The sequence below is a fragment of the Sprattus sprattus genome, assembly GCF_963457725.1.
Source record: "Sprattus sprattus genome assembly, chromosome: 10".
In the NCBI taxonomy this organism is placed as follows: Eukaryota; Metazoa; Chordata; class Actinopteri; order Clupeiformes; family Clupeidae; genus Sprattus; species Sprattus sprattus.
The window spans coordinates 32,014,088-32,040,375 of NC_137908.1; the positions used below are offsets into that span (position 1 = coordinate 32,014,088).

Here is a 26,288-nt window from a genome sequence, read left to right on the forward strand (position 1 = left end):
GAAAAGACAAAACTCTTCCTGATATCCCCCATTCACTGGGTCCTGTTTCACTCTGACCCTCTCTCTCTCTCTCTCTACTCTTTCTCTCTCTTTTTTTCTAACTCATCTTCTCACCACATTTCTCTCTGCTTGGCCCTCTCTCTCTCTCTCTCTCTCTCTCTCTCTCTCTCTTCCTCTCTCTCACGCACCAACGGGATAGCTGGAGGCAGGGGGAGAGTGTGAGAAACATACGGATGATTCAACCACGACAAACAAACATACAACCAACCCTTTACTAGTACACATTTTGTCACGACACTGCCAATTCACTTTTACCAGGTTTTGTCTGTAAAGATCAAAAATGTCTTTTTAGAGACAGACCTGTATATAACAATCATGAAAACACAATCACAAAACATCAAAACATTAGAGAATGTGTACCATATCCTATCATTAACATATCATCACAGACATATTCTGTTGTAAGGCATCAAAATAAGCAAATCATTGGTTTGTTTGTTTTACAAATTCCAGTATCATTACAGCTGATGTAATAGCATCAAGTTACCATAATAGTTTATTGTCATGACAGGTCTCATGATGTTAGATAGCATAGTCTACGCTTCTGAGTCTATGTCCTATGCAAATAAGCTGTCAAAACAATACACACTAAAAGAGCTCTCATGACAATTACCTTCAACGGTGACAGGACACAGTTACATCACTGTCATGTTCAATGACATGTTTAAGACATGGTTATATAAGAATTCGTTATACGGAGGAATCGTTACACGGAGGATTCTGTACCACGGAGGATTCGGTATCACGGAGGATGTATTATATTAGTATATAGTATAATGTTGCTCACATATACTATATATATTCAATGAATATTCACTCTGATTAGAAGCATGAAGCAGAAAAAACATTCAAATCCTCTGCTCTGTAGGTTTATCCTCACTATCCTCGCTGCTGATGCTCTATAGACAGGCACTGCTTTCTGGGAGAAGTTGTTTGCAGACAGAGAAAGTTAGCATGCAGCGCGAAGCAGAGCGGAGTGGGTTGGAGTGAAGCGGATTGGAGTGGAGTGGAGCGGGCCCATGAGACATCCAGCTGACTGGCAGCCGCGGCCGCACAAACACAGCGAGAGTGAGAGAGAGAGAGAGAGAGAGAGCAAAAAGAGAGAAAATGTGTTTATCTTCCACAGACATGTGTTCCTAATTACACAAGAAGGCCCTCTGGAGTCCTAATGAGATAATCAAGGAGTTACCCTCCGCCCACAGCACCAGGAGAAGAGGGAGAGAGGGAGGGAGGGAGGGAGGGAGGGAGGGGAGAGAGGAAGAAATAAGAAAGGACAGAAAATAAACTCTTCCTGATCACCCCATTCACTGGGTCCTGTTTAATTGCATTCCCATTAAGAGACATCCTAGTCCTGGAGCGAAAGAGCCATTTGGGGTGGGTTCTCTCTTGCTTGCTCTCTCTTTCTCACTCCGTCTTTACCTCAATCACTCACTCTTTGCTTCTCTCTCTCTCTCTCTCTCTCTCTCTCTCTCTCTCCCTCCCTCCCTCCCTCCCTCCCTCTAACGCTCATGCAGAGCTGTCTGTGTGCTATGGAGAGCAATGAGGAGATGTCAGTGGGACCGGGCCAGTGTTGGGCCCGCTGGGGTTTAGATGTTCCACCTCTCACCCTTTAATCAAGCGGACGCCCACTGGGGTTCCTGGTGGAGCTCAGGCCCTGCTGGTGTTGCTGCTGGTGGTGGTGAACACAAGCACTACCCCTTCCACAGTAGCGACACCCCCCCCCACCCGCCCCCCTCCCTATGCCAGGCTTATGCAAATGGGTTTTTGTCAGAGGCTCTCAAATAATCCCCTCCCTCCACAAGTGTCACCTCATCAAAAACCGCAAACTCCCACTCCCACCTCTCCTTTTGGTCGCAATCCCTCTCTCATTTCCTCCCCAAGTCTTTTCATCTCCCCATTCTTCTGTTCCCTCTTACACTTTCTCTCTCTCTCGCTCTCTCTCTCTCTCTCTCTCTCTCTCTCTCTCTCTCTGACATTAGGGGTGAATAAGAACACAATTGTATGGGGAACTCTCTAGCTCTTATTCATTCCTTTCCGTTCTCTTTTCTGTGGTTCTGTTGTTTTCCTTGCTCTCTGGCAGTGTGGCCCCCCGCGCCCCTAAACCCCTCTGCCCCTGGCCCCCTCTGCCCCTGGCCCCCTGCCTGAGGCTGGATGAAGGGGAAATGCTGATGGGGGCATTTTGGGGCATGTGGAACACTCCATAATGAGGGGCTGTGTCAGGGGGGCAGGCATGTTTGTGTGGGTGTGGAAGTGGGAGTGGATGTGTTTGTGTGTATGAGTGGGTGTGAGTGTGTTTGTGTGGGTGTGTGTGAACATGAATGACTTTTCAATCAGGCATAGCATTTGTTTGCATGTACGTATGTATATGCGTGTATATATTTATGTATGAATGTATGTATGAATGTATGTATTTATGTATGTATGTGTTTGTGTCTGTATGTACGTATGTATGTAAGTATGAATGTGTGTGTGTTAGTATGCATGAATGTATGTAAGTATGAATGTGTGTGTGTTAGTATGCATGAATGTATGCATGTATGCCAGATGACTCACTTATGTAAGTATGAATGTGTGTGTGTTAGTATGCATGAATGTATGCATGTATGCCAGATGACTCACTGGTGCAGGGCATCTGCAGGGGGTCGGAGTCTGCACGGTAGTAGCCATTGCGACACACGCAGTTGATGGCGCCCTCGCTGGTGGTGCGGCTGTTGATTGGACACTGGATGCACGACTCATCACCCTGGGATGGCTTGAAGGAGCCCGTCTGACACGCTGCCAAGAGCAAAAGGAGGAGAGAAAAAGAAGAAGAAAGAGAGAGAGAGAGAAAAACAAAGAGAGAGAAAAAGTCAGCATTTCTAAACACACCGACTGATGCAATCGTCTTCAATTTTGTATGCATCCGGTATAGACACACACAAACACACACACACACACACACTTCAGTGGGTCAGCGGCAGCATGCAAAATACATCAGTGGAAGAGCAGAAGCAGAGCTGAAGCACACATCACAAGCGTTCTGTCATGGGGGACAGCTGGCAGATATGGGATGAAACACTCGCCGCTCCGCATGTCTGTCCTGCATTATTGACACAGCCAGGTCCCTTTGGCCATGTTTACAGCCAGACGCTGCCTATGATTTGCTCTGGGATGTGGGGTGGCCACAGGAGAGGATAGGGAGATGGGGAGAAGAGGTAAGACGGGGGAAACAACTGAAGAAGAAGATAGAAGAGGAAAGAGAAGAGGGAGATGGGCATTAGAAGGGAAGTTGCATTAGACAGGGAGAGACAGACAGATAAAGACAGAAGCAGTGGGAAACTTCAGGGAAACAAAATGATAACAGACAGAAAGAGAGAGAGAGAGATGGAGGTGTGAATGACACACACACATACACAGCCTACGGGCGTTATGTCTGCCACAGTGGCCCCTCCAAATGCTACTATTCACAGTGCAGCGAGGAGGCTTCCCAAAATGCTTTGCACATCACCTCAGATACCCTCCATCTCGCCTTGTCCCTAGATCCTATCCCAGGGTGCATAGCTGCTCAAGGCCAAATGATGCTTAGCAGCTGGAGCCAAACCAATCATGTATTTTTTCCATTCTTTTTTTCTGCATTTCTTTCTTTCTTTCTCCTGACATCTGCATGGGAGTAGAGGACCACCACAGTATAGTCCCTCCTGTGTGTTTTGAAGTAAACCTCAACCACAGCCATGAAAAATTCACAAGAGCAGGCTCATATGTGCATACAAATGGGGTGAGCGAAGTGCATTTGTTAGCATGGCAACATCCCCTCCTCCCAAAACAAACAAACAACCAAATAAACAAATGGAAAAAATATACAAACACACAAACACATCAGCCTTGCCCAAGGGAATGGCACTTTTCTGGCCCGTTTCTATTTGAAAATAGGTCTCCTTTTTTATAGGTTAAAATAGGTTTCACTATTTTTATTACTGAGAGAGAGAGAGAGAGAGAGAGAGAGAGATGAAAAGTGTATGTGTGTGTGTGTGTGTGTGTGAGCATGCACGCGTGTATGTGTATTTTTGTGACTTTGAGGGGGGGACGTGAGCGTTTGTGTGTGTGTGTGTGTGTGTGTGTGTGTGTGTGTGTGTGTGTGTGTGTGTGTGTGTGTGTGTGTGTGTGTGTGTGTTCTGTGTCTGCATTTGTTCTTTTGTGTGTGTGAATGTGTGGGTGTGAGGGAGAGAAAAAGACAGAACGAAAGAGAAAAAGAGAGAGGGAGTGAGAGAAAGTCTATACCCTTAAAGAGGCCATGTGCTTTCCCATCTCAAGCCAGACACCTCATCAGTCTTCCAGAACTTTCCCTTCCACACCCCTCTCCCACTGCAGCCTGCGCTCGCCGCCCCGTGATCCCTCTTAATCACTGCATGGGGGGGAGGCTGATCTACCCTCCTTCATGACACTCATCCTGTCTTCCACACCTCTCTCAGGGTTACAGCACTTATGGCCTCTTTCAGTCCTCTTTAGGGTGTTCACCCCATCCATTCACCATCTTCTATACTGAGGGGGATGTAGAACAGCACGGACTCAGACCTGGCCATCATCATCATCATCATCACATAGGGCTTTAGTGGGGACCACAAGCCAAGGAAAACATCTGTCTAGCAGGTTTATTGAGAGAGAGAGGAAGACAAGAGAGAGAGGAAGAGAGAGAGAGAGAGAGAGAGAGAGAGAGAGAGAGAGAGAGAGAGAGAGAGAGAGAGAGCAGCAGAGGAGCTGGTCAGGGTTCATCGCAGCCGACAGAGCAGTAAAAACAATCCCTGCACAGTCGGATCACATTCTTCCAGCCCAATTAGAGAGGTGAGAGGTCAACGGGTACCCAGTGGTAACGGAGAGAAAGAGAGAGAAAGAGTGTGAGAGACAGAAAAAAGCGAGGGGAACAGAGAGAGAGAGAGAGGTTGTTATTTCAGCCCTCCGCATCCGACACCTCTCCCCTCATCCCGCCACTTCCTCTCACCTGCCTCACATCGTCTCTCTCTCCGTTTCGCGTCAACACTCTGCAGTCACACACACACACACACAAAGATGCGTGAGCTTTCCAAAATATACTCAGCACACATTCTCTCTAGTTGTGTCTGTGGTTGTGTCTGTGTCTGTGGCTGTGGCTGTGGCTGTGGCTGAGGCTGTGTCTGTGGCTGTGGCTGTGGCTGAGGCTGACGCTGTGTCTCTCTGTGGAGGGTAAGTGATCCGGAGCGGGCAGCTCTCTGGCAGGGGGCCCCTCAGCAGCACAGACTGGGGAGAGAGCCCATCTCTGTCTGACAGGCCCCTCGTACTCAGAGCACACAACACACAGATGGATGTCCACACACACACACACACACACACACACACACACACACAAACACACACATACTGATGCACTCACACTTTACACAATCGTACATGCAACACACACACACACACACAGACTTATGCACACACAAGCATATGTGCATAGATCTCACTAGGGACAGGGCCAACTCTCCCCCTCTTTCAATCACACTCACACCCAGACCACTCAACACACACATATATACACACTCTCTCTCTCTCTCTCTCAACCTCTTTCTCCATCTCTCTTTCTCTCTCTCTCCCTCTTCTCACCTTTACCACCCTAGCTACACCCTTCAGTCCAAACGCTCCAGAAAGGACAGGAACTGGAGGTCCGGCTTTCCGTTACACACACACACACACACACACACACACACACACACACACACACATATGCATGGCCAAATATTCACCCAGAGACCTGGATCCGGATGAGTCGACAGTAATAAACAGCGGAGATAGGAAATGGCTTTTACACTAAAAAAAGGGAGATTTCATCAAGGAAAAAGAAAAAGAGAAAATCGGTGCCCGGAGAGTGGATAGAGACCTTCAGACGATATTAGGCCTGACATGTTTTTCTTCTCGTATGATTTATGGCGAAAGGAGTGGTGTGTCAAGTGAAATACGAAGCGCAAGCGCTGGCTGCCGTGTCGCAGCTGACGGTGGAGTTAGCCGGATTTCGGCACGTACCGGCAACACTGCAGGACGGAACAGGGGAGCCATGAGCTCAGGGCGAGCTCCGAGTGGAAATTTAAATGAACGAAGGAGGGAGCATGAAGAGGTCAAAGAGAAAGGGCGTGACAGGGAATGAGTCAGAGAGAGAGAGAGAGCGAGAGGGAGAGTGAGAGATAGAGAGAGAGATAAAGAGAGAGACGCACAGACACAGAGAAAGAGAGATTGAGAGAGAGAGACAGACAGAAGTCTTTGCAGACCTTGTGTGTGTTCATAGCTGTGTGTCAAATTCACTCCTATCAACCAGGCCACTGCCACACTTTAAATGGCAGCATGTTGAAAAGCTGAACGCGACGCAATCAGAGGGACTGGAGAGAGAAAATAAACATTTCGGGGAGCTTGAGGCCTCACAAACGCACACACACACACACACATGGGATGCTGGGGTGGGCTGGCGGTGGGCTGTGACCTTGCACTTCTCCCATGGTCTCGCTTCCAGATGGCCCCTCTGGAGCAGCATGTGGGAACACTGTCAAGCAGCACAGCACTGTACCCAAACATGGCATCTGGGTTGAAGACGGAGGCCAAAGCAAGCTGGAGACAGATAGAGCGATGAAAGGAGGCCGAGAGACACAAAGAGATACCAACTCCAAAAGTAGCGCTAGGTGAGCTAGCTGCTATCAGATGTTGTCTGGGCAAAAGCTGAGAATTGATTAAAAAGCAGATGAGTGCTTTGATTTCCACACACATCCAGATGGTTACCTTCGAGCTGTTTGATCACACTCTCACTTCTTCTTCTGCCCCTCTCTCTCTCTCTCTTTATCTCTCCTGCTCCTCCTCTCTTCCTCCCCCATTCTCCCTATTTCACTACACAGTCACAACAACAACCACCTAGCTCTGCGGTGACGCTTTGTAAAAACTTCAGACACCCCTAAGGCCATTTGAGGTAAATACAAGTGGGAATATTCATGACATGGTTCTGATTTTGTTTTTCTTCTTTTTTTTGTAAATACATTTCCACCATTTCTATTCATGTCTTTAAACAAATAAGCAGACTTTATGAGCAAGCAGATCCCTCAGCTCCTGACAGACGCGACGAAATTCTCGCTAGGAGTAAAGGCGCGCAGAAAACGTTCTAATGGAATTTATAAACACTTTAGCTCCAATTTAGAGCCAGCTGTGTCAAAGGGGTCCAGATCACCTCAAAGTAATTCCAGGCACACGTAAAAAAAATGAAAAAAGAGAGAGAGAGAGAGAGAGAAAAGAGAGAAAGGGTGGAAAAAGCTCTGGCTGTCACCTCTCTCTTGTGTGTGCTACTGCTGTGCTGCTGTTGCTGGAGGAGTCTGGCTGAACCGGCTGGCTGGCTGTCTGGCTCTCCCTCAAGTACCGACCCCCACCCCCACCCCCACCCCCACCCCCCCAACCCTCCACACACCCACTCACCTCCTCCAGCTTTGTGTTTACGACCTTTAATAACGGCTGCCACGGCAGAAAGCGCACAGGAGCGTATTTGGGAGAGTCGGTGGGCCGAGTGCATTAAAGTGGCTTTTGTGTAACAGCGCTGCGCGGGAGCCAGAACACGGGCCTGGTGGTTTTTATGACAGGTAATTTAGCTCAAAGCCGCCGTTTTTTTTCTTCTTTTTTTTTGAGACCCCCAGAGCATTTCATCTGGAGGAGGTGGAGGAAGTGATTTACAAGAGCTCCGCTTGTTTTTCAGTGGCATGAGGGTGCTGGTGGCGAGGGCAGGGGTGAGGATATGGCCAGGGCCTGCTTCAGGAATGCTGGGAGATGGAGCTGGGAGCTGGGACTCGGGCGGGGACAGTGGAGGTGGCAGTGGTGGACTCGGGCGGGGACAGTGGAGGTGGCAGTGGTGGACTCGGGCGGGGACAGTGGAGGTGGCAGTGGTGGACTCGGGCGGGGACAGTGGAGGTGGCAGTGGTGGACTCGGGCGGGGACAGTGGAGGTGGCAGTGGTGGACTCGGGCGGGGACAGTGGAGGTGGCAGTGGTGGCAGTGGGAAGCAGAGGGAGTGTTTGACGTTCCCATCATGGCCGCCGTGTCATTGTGCAGCACCATTCACAGGCAGCAGTCAGGGGCTAGCAGAACACTAGCAGTTAATCCCACTGCAGGCGACTCTATTGAGGGGGAAACCCATGGTCTGGCCTCACACACACACTCTCACACACAGTCACATACACACACAAACATAGGTACACAAAGTCACACACACAATCATAGAAACAAACAAACACGCAGCAAGTGGAATCTAGTCAGCACACATATTCATTACACAACTCATGCACATGCATCCAGACATACACAAAACACCCCATCTGAACATTAACAAATCACACACACACAGGCACACATAAGACACACACACACACACACACACACACACACACACACAGACACACACAGACACACACACACACACCTCCCAGTCTCCCAACCTGACAAAATGGCCCCTTTGTGTGTGGGGATGAAGGGTGTGTGTGGTGGTGGGGCTCCCTCCCTCCCCTGCCCCCCCACCCCCGCCCATTCAGGCCCTGCAAAGCCACACTCACACGGCTGCATCTCATGAAAGCTACATTAAATAAAGACAAGGAGCAGAAAGGTGTGTGTGTGTGTGCGTGTGTGTGTGTGTGTCTGGGTGTATGGGTGTATGCTGTGTGCATGGCAAAGAGAAAGAGAGAATGTGTGAGGCTGTGTGTGGGGTGTGAAACAGAGGAGAAAAGCTGTATTCGAGAGAGTCTGTGTGTGTGTGTGTGTGTGTGTGTGTGTGTGTGTGTGTGTGTGTGTGTGTGTGTGTGTGTGTGTGTGTGTGTGTGTGTGTGTGTGTGTATGTCTATGTATGAAAGAGAGGGCTAGATAAAAAAGTGATTCAGAGATGCATGGTTTTGTCAGTGTGGCAGAAAAGAAAAAAATGCTGAAACACTGAAAACAGGCAGTCACAGGGATTTGCTGCACAGATGAAAGAGAGAGAGAGAGAGAGAGAGAGAGAGAGAGAGAGAGAGAGAGAGAGAGAGAGAGAGAAAAAAAAAAGAGAGAGAGGGCAAAGGTCCTTTGGGTCACCCTTCTTACAGTTCAAAACAGCAGAGAGAGCACAATGAAAACATGCTGGCCCCTGGCCTGGCCAGCACTGTGGCTGAGCTGAATGAATGATAGGATGCATTTAAATGGGATCAGCCCCATAATCAGGCTGGGAATAGCATCAGCAGCAGCAGCATCAGCAGCAGCAGCAGCAGCAGCAGCCGGAGTGGAGCTGTCACTCAGGCAGGAGTTATCTGAAGGCAGAGGGGCAACTGATAAGGCTAAGTGATCTGTAGTCAGCCCATTCATCCCAGTGGTTTAGTTCCATTGGGTTATGTTAAGAGAGACAGATGGGGAAGAGAGAGAGGTGGGTGTGAGAGAAAGAGAGAATGATAGAAAAAATTATAAAGAGAGAGAGAGAGAGAGAGAGAGAGAGAGAGAGAGAGAGAGAGAGAGAGAGAGAGAGAGAGAGAGAATAAGATAAAAAAAGAGAACGAGGAAAAAAGAGGAGTCTTTTTTGGCAAAGCAACACTGGGCTCGGGAATTCAATTAGGTCCTGGGCCTCGCTCAGCTAATTCAATCAGAACAGTGTGAAAGCAATTAAGACGACTGGCATTAGGCTCACCCCACACACTGGCACAAATGATTAATTCAGTCTCCGCTCTAGGTGCCCCTTGTCTGATGGAAATGAATGCAGCGGCCTCCACAGGGCCTCACTGGGCAGACTGGGGGCCCGCGGAGCCAGATCAGGGGCCTGACCTGCGTGTGGATGCTTGTGTGTGTGTGTGTGTGTAAAGGTTACGGTGTGTTTGAGAGAGAGAGGTACTGTCTTATCACTGACCTGCTAAAAGTCACCCACACCTCGAGCGGCCAGGGAGACGGGCGGCTGACTCATCCAGGCTAAAGAAAGCTGCTGGACACAGCATGCACCGCGGCATTGTGGGAATGACTCACAACTATGTGAAAGACTGAGGAAGATGCTTTTGGGAGGGTGGGTGTGTGTGTGTGTATGTGTGTGTGGGGGGGTGGGTGGACTTGGCCCAGGGTGGCAGCTGGCAGAGGTGGGGGTGTCAGGGCCTGAGGGCCCCCGCTAACGAGCCGCCCGGGCCTGGGCCTCTGCTAGCCGCACTGGGAGCACAGCGGGCCAGGAGGCCAGGCATGGAGCGGGAGGAGAGGAGGAGGAGGAGGACCGTACAGCAGGAATTATTCATCAGTCAGGTAAAGGAGGCGAAGGGAAGGCAAAAGAGCCAGAGAGCAGGGAGGAAGAGAGAGGTAATGAGAGAGAGAGAGAGAGAGAGAGAGAGAGAGAGAGAGAGAGCTAGAGTTTAATTGTGCAGAAGTGGGTCAGGGTGAAAGAGCAGAATGGGCGGTGTGTGTGTATGTGTATGAATAAGTATGAGTGTGTATGTGTGCACAGGCAGTGTGTGTGTGTAGAGGTTTGAATAAGTATATGTGTGTATGTGTACGCAGGCAGTGTGTGTGTATAGGTATAAATAATTATGTGTGTTTATGTGTACGCAGGCATATATTCTTGAGGAGAACAAGAAAAGACAGACATATGCAGACAGATAATAAGAGTGGTAAGAATGAACACTGAATGTATATGTATATGTATATGTGTGTGTGAGTGTGTGTGTGTGTGTGTGTGTGTGTGTGTGTGTGTGTGTGTGTGTGTGTGTGGGTGTATGTGTATTTGTGTGTGTGTGTGTTTGTTTGTTTGTGTGTGTGTATGTATGTGTGTGTGTGTGTGTGTGTGTGTGTGTGTGTGTGTGTGTGTGTGTGTGTGTGTGCGTGTGCGTGTGTGTGTGCATGTGTGTGTAGGTGTGTAGTGACATACATGTTAGCTTAGCCTCCTTTCCAGTTGTCAGTTGTTGTGTGTGTGTGGGTGTGGAAATGTGAGTGTGTGGCGTGTAGAGACAGAAAGAGAGAGAGATTACTGAGAAAAGTGTGTGGCACCTGGGGTGCCTCTGAACTGCTGGAGTTGGTGCTGGAGTGAAGTGGAGTGACCCCCACAGACCACTACACCCCCCACCCCATCCCCCCCACCCACCCACACACACACACACACACACACACACACAGACACACACAGACATACACACGGCCCCCACCCACTCTCCCCTCTTCTCTAGTCTCCTCTCATCCTCTGGCTGCTCCTATCCTCTCTGACTTCCTCCTCTCCTCTCCTTTTTTCTCTCTTTCCTCCTTTCCTCCCTTTTCCCCTCCTCTCCTCCCTCCCTTTCCACTCACCTCCTCTTCTCTAACCTCTACACACAGTTCCTGTGGGGGAACCATTCCTGGCCGGGTCCCAAAGCCTGGCTTCCTGTGTCTGCCTCCTCAGATGGCCAAGGTGTGAAACGTCCAGGATCTCAGAGCAACTGTGAGAGTGCATGTGCCTGTGTGTGTGTGTGTGTGTGTGTGTGTGTGTGTGTGTGTGTGTGTGTGTGTGTGTGTGTGTGTGTGTGTGTGTGTGTGTGTGTGTGTGTGTGTGTGTGTGTGTGAGTGTGTGTGTGTGTGTGTGAGTGTGTGTGTGAGTGTGTGTGTGTGTGTGTGTGTGGGTTTGGGTCACCCTTCTTACAGTTCAAAACAGCAGAGAGAGCACAATGAAACAATGTGTGTGTATGTGTGGGAGTGTATGTGTGTGTGTGCCTACGTGTGTGTGTGTGTGACCTCCAGTCTCCTGTTCCCGTAGCCAACACCAGAAGAAGGAGACTCAGTGGGCACAAGGGCAAACAGCAGAATGTGGTGAGTTTGGACAAATATGTTCCACTACTATGACACGACACAAGCCAACCCGAGCACTGTGTGCATGGACATCAGCCAGGGGTTCCTTGCCCAAGGCTGTCACCCAAGCCAAAGCCAGAGAGGTACCGCCATTCTCCGATACCTGGCATTTCCTAATACGCTCATGTTAAAACTTTTACGTGCAAACCAACCCCAGTTCATTAGCCGCATACATTCAGCATCTTATGTGTCGTATGTGATGACAACGCGGTGAAGCCAGTGAATACAATCACACAGTCATGCACAATCACACCCTGTCATACAGTGCCTTTGAGTTGGCCTGTGAATGTAAACCTGAAAAACACATACACAGACACACACACACACACACACACACACACACACACACACACACACACGACACACATATACATTCACAAATAAAGCCTCATTCCCCAGAACGATTTTGGTAAGTGTGCGGAGAGTGAGCGCTCTTATAATGATTCAGCCCCATAAATACAGTATGAAGTGCTAATCCCGGCTAATGAGACAAAAACTGAGACCGCAGAGCTCAGAACTGCGTCTGAGCCATGTGTCGTAAGCACCATGTGTCAATGACTTACAGCACAGCGAAGAAAAGAGATGAAAGAGTTCGGGTTATTGGACTCTGATTCAGAGAGAGCGGCTATAATGTGTGGAATTTTCACGACAGAAACACTGCCCACTTTCCAAGTCTCACCAAATGAACTGCGACGGCTGATTTTTTTTTACAGGCGTCCGTGAGTACGCCTCCCCGCTAAAATGTTTTTTTTTTTTTTGCACAGGTGGTTCACTTGACGGATGGCCCCTCTAGGGGACCCCGGGGCCAGTGAATAGTATTGGAAAGAGGCCCCCAAATGTCCCAGCACTTGTCCCTTATCACCTCGAGGCAGCAGATGGCAATGGGTACGGACACAAACCCAGAGCACGTGCCCTTACAGAGACCGGGCCTGTCAATCAAACTGGGTTGCCCAGCAGTCACAGATGAAAACGGCCTCGATGAACCTGTGCAAGCTCTGTCTGGCAGTCATCTCCCACGGGACGTCTCTTATGACACCCCCCCCTCGTACCAGGGAAGAGAGGAAAGTGGAGGATAAGGGAGAGAATAGATAAAGAGAGAGCGAGCGATGAGCAGGGAAAAAAAGGCAGCCATTGTCTCAGGCTGTTAAACACACTCGCCCAGGTGAACCTGCTCTGCGGAGGAGGTGGTGGAGGTGGTGGTGTGGGGTACGTCCCCTCTCACTTTCCAAAAGTCATGACCTCAGGGTGGGGAGTTGTGGGTAGGGAGAAGGAGGCGGGTTACGTAAAGCTTTCACTTGACACTGATATGACACGGCTCCACTTAACACAGAGCACCGTGAGAGAGAGAGAGAGAGAGAGAGAAAGAGAGAGAAAAAGATAGAGGGAGTGAGAGAGAGGGAGAGAGAGAGAAAGAGAGAAAGGGAGAGAGAGGAAGGAACAACCACCGCTGCAAACCGACACCGGACACAGCTATTGTGTCTGGAGTGCTACAGCGATCTGCAGTGGGGGAACCAGTGGAACCTTGCTCTTTCAGAAAGACTCTCTGTGATGGCCGCCTTCTCCCCCCCCCTGCTCTGGTTCACTCAGGAGGCAGCGAGGAGAGAGAGGAAGGAGATCTAATGTCAGTCAGGGGCTGATCTCATGTCAGGATCTCTCTGGCTCTTTTGTGCCTCGTACAAAAGGACACGGGATCTCGCCTTCCCCTTCCCTCCACCTCTCCCATCTCTCCACTCTCCCTCTCTCTGTCTGTTCCCTTGGGGATGGGGAGGGGGGGTACAAGCGGCCCCACCCTGGGAAAAACAGGGATTAGCACAGAGAGCGCTCATCCGCTCTGCTTTTCCTCAATGGCAGCTAATGTCTTAGCACGGGGGAACAAATGACAGGGCACTCTGGAGGAAAGTTTAGCTGCCTGTGAGATGGTTGAGTTTGTATGTGTGTGTGTGTGTGTGTGTGTGTGTGTGTGTGTGTGTGTGTGTGTGTGTGTGTGTGTGTGTGTGTGTGTGTGTGTGTGTGTGTGTGTGTGTGTGTGTGTGTGTGTGTGTGTGTGTGTCTGTGTGCGTGTGTGTGTGTGTGTGTGTGTAGAGAGAGAGAGAGAGAGTGAGAAAGAAAGAAAGGACAGGAGGGAAAGAGTGTTTACGTGTGTGTGTGAATATTTGTGTATGCATTTGTATGTGTTTTCTGGCCAGGTCGAATCAATGTGCTCATCTGTGGTTTCATGAGTTTTGACGGCGCCTGTCAGAGCCTTGGCCCCCAAACTCCAAATGTGCCCTTTTCTCAAGGACGGGCAGTTGCCAGGGCAACAGGAGCCGTTGCCACGCAGGGTCCTCCCTGGTTCGGCAAGCATCTGGTATTCTGGTCAAAGCCTCTCTCTCTCTCTCTCTTTCTGTTTCTCTCTCTTTCAGGGGATGAAGGGAGGGCCAAGGGAGGTAGAGGAACGAGGGAGGAAGGCAGGGAACAAGGGAAGGAGGGAGGTAGAGAGGGAAGGAGGGAGGTGGAGAGGGAGGGCTCTTTTCTGTTAAAGTAAAGGTGTCTGTGAAACAGTATGATTGGAGTGAGATTGAAAAGCAGCAAAGAGGACAAACTGTAGGACAAAACCAGCCATCCTCTTTCACCGCAAAGCAGGGGGAAGGGTGGGGGTGGACTAATACAACACACACACACACACACACACACACACACACACACACACACACAAACACACACATACAGACACAACCCTTAAAATCACATTAAAGGCTATCTGTAGATCAAACTTGTGGTGACACGTGACTCGCAAATCCACTCCCAGCCCACACGTTTGCACCTTCGTATAAAATCAATCTGAATCAAATTGCGAGTAAAAAAGGAACAGCATATATTTTTGGCCCCATTAGGGGACAATGGCTTCAGAGCTGCGGTGCCCAGACCCGCGGGTAAGTGTGGAGTCATTGTGAGCGCTGGCAGCTGAGGACGGGTAATTGACGGGCCGCTGTCTCAATGGACAAAGCCCACCAGAAGGGTCCCTGCTCTGGAGGAAAGCAGGGACAGTGGTCTCCCCTAGGTGGAGACAGTGTGATGGACAGGTATCATAAAGGGGATTGTGTGTTCGCTGTCAGACAAGACAGCAGGACCATGCGAGGAGAAAGCTGTGTGTGTGTCTCAGTTTGTGTGTGTGTGTGTGTGTGTGTGTGTGTGTGTGTGTGTGTGTGTGTGTGGGTGTGAGTTTGGGCATATGTGTGTGCGCGTCAGGAAGATGTGTAAGGGGGAGCAGCTGGTGAGGATGCATGTCACTGTCCCTGTGACATGCACACACACATGTCTAACACACACAGACGCACACACACACAAACACACAGAACCCGAACACACACACACACAGAGATAGACATCAAACAAAAGGGGGGGTAAGAATGCAGCCGTATGCAATAGCATGCTACACAGGGTATCGTTTTCATTAGTTTATCCAGCGGGCCCCGGCCCCCTGGCCCCCATCCCTGGAGTGTATTTATTTGAGATGGTATCAGCTCTGACCGAAAGGCTTTAATGAACCCACAGGGAGTCAGACCGCCATTATCTATTCAATCTTCCATTGAGAGAACGCAACAGCTGCACCCATCCAACCAAAATACACTATGCAAGCACATGCATACACACACACACACACACACACACACACACACACACACACACACACACACACACACACACACACACACACACACACACACACACACACACACACACACACACACACACACACACACACACACACACACACACACACAGACACAGACACACAAAGACACACACACACACACACACACACACACACACACACACACACACACACACACACACACACACACACACACAAGACAAATGGCCAGGCATGGATGTACATCAAACCAACACACGCAGAGTCATACACACAAAACTGTCTGTCATAATTCATTGTCTCGGACCGCCCTCTTGACCATATGCAAAAGTAAAGCACTGTTGCGTTCTTATTCCCCTTGCAGAGCTTCCATTCACAGAAGAGCGAGCCCCAGCTGGGATCTTTAGCGCTGGCCTATTAAGAGTTAACCGGACCTGATGCAGATCATAAACGTTTCAGTTTGATATATTCTTTTGGCATAGTTGGTGCCCTTTTGGACTGCAGTGGAAAGCTAATGGAGTTTGCATTCACGGACTAACAGCATTCAGGAATGCTCTCTGCTCTGCTCTCCTTCTTCCACCTCTCCCCTCCTCTCCGTTCCTTTCCTTTCTTTCCCCGTTTTTCTCCTCCACTCTCTCTATCTCTCTCTCTCTCTCTCTCTCTCTCTTCTCCTCTCCTCTAGCAGGAGAAGCCCTAGAGCTTTTCCCAGGCCCTGCTCCTCTCCGTGGCGCTCAGATGCCTCCATCCCTTAGGCTCCTTGGTCTGTTTCACCTTAGGAAGGATGATGAGGAGATTTGTGCCGTAGCGTGTCAAAGCAAAAACAAGCAGTCTGAGGAGGAATGGGAGGGGAAGGGAGTCATTTGTAAAGGGAAAGAGATTAAGAGAAAAACAAAGAGAAGTGTTGATTAGATTTTACAGCACTTTTTGGCAGCTTCCCCAGCTGCCTGACACACCTGCACACAAATGACTGCTTTGTATTGTTCTGATATAGATTTGTGTGTGTGTGTGTGTGTGTGTATGTGTGTGTGTGTGTGAGTGAGTGTGTGTGCCTGTCTTTCTCTCTGTCTGTACTCACGTGTATGTGTGTGCTTGTGTTTAATTTGGGGTGAGAGAGAGAGAGAGTGTGTGTGTGTGTGTGTGTGTGTGTGTGTGTGTGTGTGTGTGTGTGTGTGCAAGCAAAGCAAGGAGGTGAGTAATGGTGCCTTCTCATTGCTGGAGGGGGGGGGACCCATTTAATGCCCTACTCAATCCCTCCAGAGCAAGGTTGTGCCACCCTCAATGAGAACATCAATTAATTTGCCTTTGAATATGTCAATGATTTGTTTTGGAGGGTGAGCCGCAACACTGTGTTTGTCTTGCTCCTCCCGATGTCTTCCCTTCCAGGACTGCCTCCTTAACCCCCCTTCAGGAGTGGCTGGGGCTCTGTGCGCCTCCTTCCATTTGTACCGATCAATGGAGCCTGTTAAAAGCAGACCCTGGAGGTCATGGAAATTAAACGGCCTCACACTCGCGCAGGGCGAAACACAGACAGAGAGAGAGAGTAGGAGAGATAGAGGGAGAGAGAGAAAGAGGCTTTTTTTAAAGACCCAGAGGTGGGGTGCAGAGAGGTGGAGATGGGGAGGGGGAGGTGGAGGTGGAGGTGGAGGAGGGGGGGCGCATAATGTTCTATCACCATGGAAACATGGCTGGTCTGTCATTCTGTGCGGCCCCCTCCCGCCACCACTCTCTCTCCGACCCTCCTCTTCTCTTCTCTCCCCTTCCTTTATTTGTCTGGCACGCCTGTGGGAACAATAGCACCTCTGCTCACTCCAGCACTCCACAACAAGCTAAGGATCAGGGCCCAGGAGGAAAACTACATCATTCAGCCCGACAAACCTATGAGCACCACAACAACAACAACAACAACAACACATACACACAATCACTGTTAGCATTCATTAGCATTGATTAGCATTGTGCACTGCGTGTTGTTGACTGTTAATGCTTCAGCTGATTTGGCAAAACCTTTGGCAGAGAACGACATAGGCGAGACAAGGCGGAGTGGCGTGCTGAGACACGACTCAGGGAGTGTCCATAATTCCAGCCAATGGTTCCTCCGAGCCCGACAAACAACAGCTCCCAGCTGGAAGGGCGCTCGGAGGTGTGTGTTTTTCCCACTCCGCTCGGACCACACAGATGGAGGCAGCGCGGCCGTGCGTGGTGCGAGCGTCCTCGGCGGACGGGATATCATCCCAAAAAAATACAACTCAGTTTCATTCTTGGCACGAGCGGGAGACGAGAGGCCGGGGCTTACAATGCAAGCAGTGTTGTGTTTACACACATTTGGCAAACGTCAGCCATTGCTGATAGGCTGAACCATATGTATGTAATCTCCTTAATGCCAATAATAACCATCAGTATTAAAAGCGCAGCACTACTGTCGGGGCTCCGAGCAGGGGAAGAGCGCACAGGCTGCGACCGTCATTAAAAACCTGGTGAAACACATGGTACTGGAATCCACAGATGTGCACAATGTGCACATATGGACATATATACACTGAAGCATTTTAGTTCAAAATGTGCACACACACACACAAACACATATTGTGTTCACGTTCACAAACAAAACCCTAGCAGACTAGCTAAGGCATAGGCTGGCTGAATGGAAACACAGTCTCGTATGCACGGCAGCAGTGAGCGTGCCTGATGCCGCAGACCCAAAACCCTCATCAACTCTCTCTCTCTTTCCTCTCCTCATCTCTGTTTTCTCTCAGTTCACTCTATTGTTCCTGTCTTCACTCCACCTCTCCTCTTCTCTTCTGTCTGCTCTGTGGGCAGGGGCGGGGGCGGGTAGGCTGTCGGCCATTGATCAGGGTTTGAATCCTCGTGGAAGACAACCACATTGTGAATGATTTCTTTTTCACACACACACACACACACACTCACCACTCACAACCTTCCTCTCACCTGACCGCAAGCTGAGCAGGTTTATCCAAGAACCTCTTTCTTCTTAGTCAGGCAGAAAGGGAAGTACCCAGGCTTTTTTCCAACATTTCAAATGTTATGCCAGGCAGTGCCAACCTTGCAGCATTCCTTCAGAGCCAACCTGGCCCACACAAGACAGGCAGGCCGGTACGGAGCCCAGGCTGCTGACGATGCCTCGGACCCGACGACAGCTTGTTATTCGGGGGTAAAAGAGTGGCAGCCGCACGTCAGCACTCCACATATTACTCTCTACCGTGTGTCTATATGTGTGTTTATGTATTAACACACTTTGGCCAGACAAAGAAACATTTTTGGAGCTGCAAGACAGCTGGGTAAACATTGGATGAGAGCCAAAGCTGACACCCGTTATGACACATACACACACACACATACACACACACACACACAAACTATGCATGAAATCAAACACTCTCACTGCCTTTTGTACTGCACTTTCTCCCTCTTTTCCAAATACTGTTCATTCTTATACACAAAGCATACACTGTATGTACAGCATGACGCATTCAAATGCATACTGTCTATTTTACACACACACACACACACACACACACACATACACTGGTATCAATAGCCGTTTGTTGTGCTTTTTTGTTCTGGATTACCACAAAAGGTCACCCAATCTAAATGAGGCATAATGGAAGCCACGACATCAGCTATCTGTGACTGTAAGATGCAGTAGATTACTCTTGGGCTCCTGGGACCGTGGGATTAGCCCAGCCAGCCTCATAGGGGTCGAAGCACAGACAGACGGAGTGATGGACAGTGGGGGCTACCACACAAAGATCTCCGAGTGTGAAAGAGTAGAGACAAGCTGATGAGGAGGTGCAAATGGAGACCAGTCTCTTTAGTTCAGGCGCTCGCACAGGCAGACAGACAGACAGACAGACAGACAGACAGACAGACAGACAGACAGACAGACAGACAGACAGACAGACAGACAGACAGACAGACAGACAGACAGACAGACAGACACACAGACACACACACACACACACACACACACACACACACACACACACACACACAGACACACACACACACGCCCCAGTAGTAAAGAGAGAGAACATCACTTTGGCATAGCAAATTTGGAAAGCCGACATGCTGATACAGCTTGCTTGACTTCAAACTTGACTGAATTGAAGAGAACATGGGGTAGGCATGGAAGGAGAGGGGGGCGGGGGGGGGGGTAAGGCAAAGAAAGAGAAACAAATAGAACACATGGATGGAGTCATCTGCAGATCATTTCACGGGGGGCTTTCAGGAGATTGCATCATCACCCCCAACCCCTCACTCCACATTCTGACCCCTCTATCAGTGTGAGGGCATTTTAATTTAAAGGGGATCATTCCAGCCCAGCTATGGCCATGTACACGAGTCATCCGTATCCAAGCGGCGCCTTGCTCTATTTATTTTTCATGTGGTCATCTGGGACCCCTATAAATACAAAGAGAAAGAGAGAGCGAGAGAGAGAGAGAGAGAGAGAGAGAGAGAGAGAGAGAGAGAGAGAGAGAGAGAGAGAGAGAGACCCTCACGGAAGGAGCACAGCTCAATTTTATGACAGCACTTTTTGGGGGCTTGGCTGGGAGCTGCTCCGGAGTTCTTGGTGACATGGAAATGTAGCCACTGTAATTAGTCCCAGGCTCTCATTAGGACCCAGAGCGTGGCGTTATGTTCCCCCGGCTGCGGGGACAAACAGCACGGGCCGGCTTCCAGGAAGCCTGAGGTCTCGACGGCCTCCTGTATGGGGTCAAATACCTGCTTATCAGCGGCACGCACAGGTTCAGGCCAGACAAGCTCAATTAGCCGCCACTTCAGCTTTGTGCACAGCAAGCGCCCCTCGGCCTTTCAATCGCACAGACACACAGACACACAGACACACACACACACACACCCAGGATCGGTGGAACCAGGGCGCTGTCAGATGCCACCGGGCCCCCCTACAATAGCCTGATTGTGGCCTGGGCTGAAACCCTAGTGTGTCAAAGGTGGGGGTTGGGGAGGTAAGAAAGAACCTCCCTGTCCACACCGCAACACACACACACACACACACACACACACACACACACAAAATATTGGCACAGACAAACAGACACACACACACACACAAACACTCATATAGGCACAGACACACACACACATGGACACACACACCCACACAGACAAACACACATGTAGGGACAGACAGACAGACACACACAGACATACACACACACTGAAACACACAACAACACATGCTTTTTCCCCTTCCTAAACTGCTAGAGTGAAGGAAGCATTCACGCGTGACTTCATTCGTCCCCCCTCAAAACTCTTAGGATCTATGTTTAGAACATAGCACCATACGGGTGACGACGCTGCCAGGCTGCTCTAAGAGTGTCCAGACTAAACTGGCTATTTGCGCCCGGCAATGGCTTGGTAAATGTAGTGTGAAACGACACCTGGTGTGGCCTGTTTGGTGCATGAGCACTGATGTAGAGGGGTTGGGGGTGCGCTCATGACCAACACGACTCACACTCTGCGCTTCAGCGGGCGCCAGTGGCATTTGGCTCTGATTGTAAAGCGGCAGGTAAGATAAATGTTGCCACACCCTTACAGAAAGAAAGAAGAAGGAAGAAAAACTTGTAAAGGACCTCAAAGTGGGCCTGCGGCTGTCTTTGTTCTGTCAAAATACATGTTTATGCCACACTGTTCTGTTTGAAGCGCCTGTGCTTGCATTCTCTCTTCATCTGTCTTTCTCTCTCTCTTTCTCTCTCTCTCTCTCTCTCTCTCTTCATTTATCTATCCACCTCACCCTCCCTTTCTTTCTTCAAAAATCACAGAACTGTTAATGTCTCTGCGTTTAAGTGTGTAAAGCAGCCAAGACAGGACATTTACATTTTTGTGTCAGCTATGCAAATCTGCTGACAGATCAGTGGCGCTAGTCCAGTGTCTGATCTCGCTGAGAGGAGTGTTTCGCTTGGCTCACTGTGACGGCAGCGCGTTCAAAAACAATCCACCGCTCCAAAGGCTTCCTTTATGACACAGATGTCTTCCTGCAGTCTGCATTCCGCTTCCTTCCTTTCTTTCTCTCTTTTTTCTTTCTTTCTTTCTTTCTCTTTCTCTCTTTTCGCCCTTATTCCGTTGTTTCAAACCTAGCTGAGTTATCCTCACCCTATATCTTGGAAACAGGTGTAATTGCGTTGAGTTCTGGCTCCGATAGCCTTACACTATCAGTAACTGCACACACACACACACACACACACACACACACACACACACACACACACACACACACACACACACACACACACACACACACACACACACACACACACACACACAGAGGCCTCTCACATGGCTAATGACATGGACCGGGACCGTGTCGAGATAACGCAATTTCCCTGCTTCTGTCTCCCAGCAACATAATGGGTAGCGGTCTATTGGTGACTGGCACACAGGGGCTCCATGATGGGAGTCAAGCAAACGCAGAGTCATGCGCTTCCAAAGGGGGAACCATGATGTATTCATTAGTGGAGGGAGAGGAGGAGAAAATTAGTTGCGCATAAACAGCCATTACCACAGGGAGAGGGTACGTCCGCCCTTCGTGTTTACTGAAATTACCCAGTAGCTCAATGCACTCGCAGGCCATTAGGAGGCCCGGGTGGGCACTGCCAGCGGGCGCTGCCTTCATGCCAATCTGCACCAGACTGGGGCGAAAATAGGTCATTGTGTGCAAAACATGTCATTAAGGAAGCTGTGTCCCTGAATCAATATGTGGCGAGCTATATCCGGTAACAAGGTCAAGAGGAGGAGTTAGCGGGGCTATACGGAGGAGGAGGGGGACGGCGGCGGCGGCGGGGGATTGCGTGACATCATGAGAGCCATTTCAATACGTGGAGTCCGTGGAGCTTAATTTAGATGCGCGTGACTTCCAAATGTCTTCGCCGTGCAAAACCGTCTCTCTGTGGGCCGCGGCGAAATCCCCCATCTGTGTTTGAGCGTGCCACATTCTGCTCATTGTCAATGTCAAATCGTACCCCCCCAGTCACCCCTCCTTCCCCCCAAACTCTCAAAGCCGATGTGGTCTCATTACATTCTGATCATTTGACTTTTTATCTTTGGAATTCAAATCAGCCGTGGAGTTTGACAAGCTCGATAGGAGACATCGTCACAGACTACAATGTTCCTGCCTTTAAGAACACAGGCCATACAACATGAGTCCCATAAGAAACAACACCAGTTGCACCGAGGCAACAAGGCTCCAAAAGAGAGGCCTGGAGTGACCCCGTAGAGGTCTCTGATCGCTGAGAGTTGGTCAATAACACTAATGTCTGATCCAGAGGTCTGGCAAACCAATCCATCACAGGGTTGCTGAAGCCCTGGACAGCAGCACAATACCGGGAATGGAGCTGGTGCCGGATCTAGCCTGTAAGTGTGGTGGAGGAGAAGAGGGAAAGGAGGACCAGAGGAGGAGGAGGAGAAGTTGAGGGGTTGAGGGGGAGTGGAAGACGAGAGGTCGCTGAGCCACAACCACAGCATATGCCGAAAGACACTCAAGTGTGTGTGTGTGAGAGAAAGAGACAGACGAAAAGAATACAAGAGTGTGTGTGTCTTTTCTGTATCCTGCGTAATGATAACAGTACAGAGACACCATGAGACAGTCAGAGACTCAAGATGCAAGCCTAGATATATCACACCTGTTAATACTACCGAGCCGGTTGTTTAGGTCACTGGATACAATTGCAGATTTTGCCTTCCTCTGATTAATAGGATACACACACTCAGATTTGAGGACACAGCATCCGAACAATTAGACGGGATTTAACATCCTCCCTCTGCAGTATGAATCACGTTGATAACCCTAAGCAAAAGAATAAAGCCCATGACTCACTGGCCAGGAATTTCATTGTCTGCCAAGAACATAACATCATTCAATGTGTTTTTTTTATCTTCCAGGCGGCTAACCCATCACAGCAGACTCCTTCCTCCAACCCAGGCTCGCAATGTTCTCCCTGGCCCACTGTTCCTCTGGTTTCAACAAAAGGATTAGCTTAGCTTTTAGCACGAAAGCAATTTTCAAACTTGGCTTGCACCATGCCAGGGAGGGGAGGTTAGAGGAGGGAAGGGGAGGGGAGGGAAAGGGAGAGGGTGTACAAAAGAGGCAATAGAAGAATCAAAACAACCTCATTAATAACAGGAGCTAATCCATTCCAGTCATGCCTGCCTGTTTAAAAGAATGAGAGAGAGGGAGAGAGAGAGAGAGAGAGTGTGGGCGCTGAGGCTACGAAGGCCACGGTGCCAGTCTGACCCGAAGGTGGCATGGCGACAGAGGCGGGTCCTGGTGTGCCACGCCGAGGCGCCTGGCTCGCTGCCCGCCTGAAAACAGCAGCTTTAGCAGCCACCAAACAACCCCCACCCCCCCTCGCTAGCAACAGCAGCTCCCACAGGCATCTTCTCCTGAATATCTTGGCAAGAGCGGCGGCCTTGAGCCAACCGCACCAGTCCCCACATGTTCGCCATTGCTAGCAGGCATTAGCACGCTAATCCTCCACTCAGGGGCTCCGGGTTCAGAGCTGGGGTGCGCGGGTGGATCGTTAGCTCGGTGGAGTGAGCGACCTTGTGCCTGGGATGGTTGCCTCGCCACTAGGGCTGTTTATTCAGCCTCGCCTGGCTCTGAGCTAAGGCTCCGTCTGGAGCCACCGCCCTCTGGTGTTTCGCACAGCGAAGCCCATGTCGCAACCAGGACCAACCAGGCCAGGCCAGCACCGGTCTGCTGTCAAGGAGCCATGGGCCTGCATCCAGGCCCCATTCACCACAATGTGTTCTAGCTTCTAGCCCCGTCATTAGAAACTGCACATTATCGTATTAGTCTAGGAATGTTCCCCACTCCTGTGAGAGAAGCAGGAGTCCCGCAGTGCCACTGTGATGTCCAACCAGGGAGAGAGAAGCCGTGTGTGTGTGTGTGTGTGTGTGTGTGTGTGTGTTTGTTTGCAATGACAAGACAAATAACATATTTGTATAAGAATGGAATTGTGATCCAATTTAGCCTTGAGTATTGTATATTGTACCGAATCGAATACTTACGGAATAGGTTTTTTTTTGCGGCTTTAAGCCTATGAGAAACCCAGCATTATGTTCTTAACTGAAAGTAATAAAAGGATACGGGTTTGGATTATAGGTTACGTCTTTCATAGCCTTTGAAGTGCTGCACATCACAAACCATCATGCTTCGGATTCACAACTCAGAAAGGAAAATTCCAACCAAATGAATTGTGTGCAAATGAAAGTATCTCAAAAAAGTATCTCAAAAGCCCTGTGCCTTCAGACCTGCTTTTCATTTTCCGCAGTATGCAATGCCATTTGATTATTAGTATCTGACTGTATTTCATAATCATAAAAAAAGAACATTAAAAACAGTTCCTTATTTGACTTGTGTTACCGTTCCAGATGCACACAACCCTCCATGTGTACAAACTAAATTGCTGTAAAATTGCACCAATTACTGTGTGCTGCAAAAACCTGGAAAAAAGGTGAACAATGCAGTGAGCCTACAAGAGGTGGAGGCTGAATGCTGAGCTTGGGCCAAATGGAAAAAAAGACAGGCCCTGCTGACAGACCAGGAGGGTTAGGCGAATTGTGCAACTGCGAGCTCCAAACGTGCGTGTCGGCCATTACACAACAGCTTAAAATAGGATACCTCGGAATGAGCAGTTCATATCGAAAAACCGCAAACAAACAACTGAGACCCGTTCCCATGGCCAGCGAGGTGCTGTTTATTTGGCTTGGCTCACAGCAAAGGTCGGAATGGGAAACAAACTGTCACACAAATGTCTTTACCGCGTAACTCCACAAATGGTGGCGGGAGTAAAGCCTCCGTATTGCAAGAATAGTAGCTCTTATCGGATGAATCAGACAGCAGGTGAAAGTGTCACTCGTATCCTTTGTGTGAACCTCCTCCTCCTCCTTCTCCTCCTCCGGCACATAAGATTCTAGCGCACACTTGCAGCCAAGTCATGAAACTCTGGAGCAGCTCATTACGTAGGGTAATTTATTTGTTCAGCACTTGCCTTGGGCAGCTCAAACTTTTCACATCTTAAATACTGTGTAACCAAACCGTTTGCACAGCTGCGGTTTCTTCCGTCCGGCCTGCAGCAAGCGTACGGCACTTGCATCTTTGCTGCAGGAAAAAAAATGATTGGGGAAGGGAGGTATTGGCCCACTTGCATGAGAATAGAAAAACACACATGTTTCCAGGGGTCCTTAAACACCTTAAGTAAAGTCTGCTCACATCCCTGCCGGCTCTACATTTGAACCATGGCTGGAAAGCGTCTGAGGAACCTGTCGGACTAAGAAGGGTCAAAAGGCAGAGCTGTTGGAGGACTCTGAAGATATTAAGACAGACATCCAAGCAGCACTTTGTCTTTAACACTCCATCGCCCCTCTTCATGATTTGGCAATCAAATGTGCAAAAGTGAACAGGGGTAATGACTCGGAGGCAGTCATTCGGAGTCAATGAGTGAAATTTTTCTGATAGCGCGCTCTCAGGTGCTCTGGAGGGCATAAGGGAAAAAGAGAGAGAGACAGAGAGAGAGAGAGAGAGACAGAGAGAGAGAGAGAGAGACAGAGAGACAGAGAGAGAGACGCTCGAGTCTCAGAAGTCTTTCCTCCATCTGCAGTGCTTGTTTGCAAGAGAGAGAGGGGGGAAGTTTAATACAGGCCGTTGATTATGGACTAATCTGACAGACCAAACCCTCTCTAATCCCCAGAGGTGTGTGACTGTGAGATAGTGCCGTGTCAAACTTCACCGTGGGAGGAAG

General features: G+C 49.5%; 1 protein-coding gene across 1 annotated transcript in view; it reads right to left on the bottom strand.

Annotated features, from left to right (window-relative positions):
- Nucleotides 1–26,288, bottom strand: part of ephb2b (eph receptor B2b) — a gene marked incomplete at its 3' end in the record, with an annotated part of 169,780 nt that overhangs the window by 53,720 nt on the left and 89,772 nt on the right. The window contains exon 4 of the mRNA XM_080846142.1: nucleotides 2,680–2,835. Within this exon, the coding sequence (XP_080702268.1) occupies nucleotides 2,680–2,835 (156 nt within the window). The remainder of the gene's footprint in view (nucleotides 1–2,679; nucleotides 2,836–26,288) is intronic.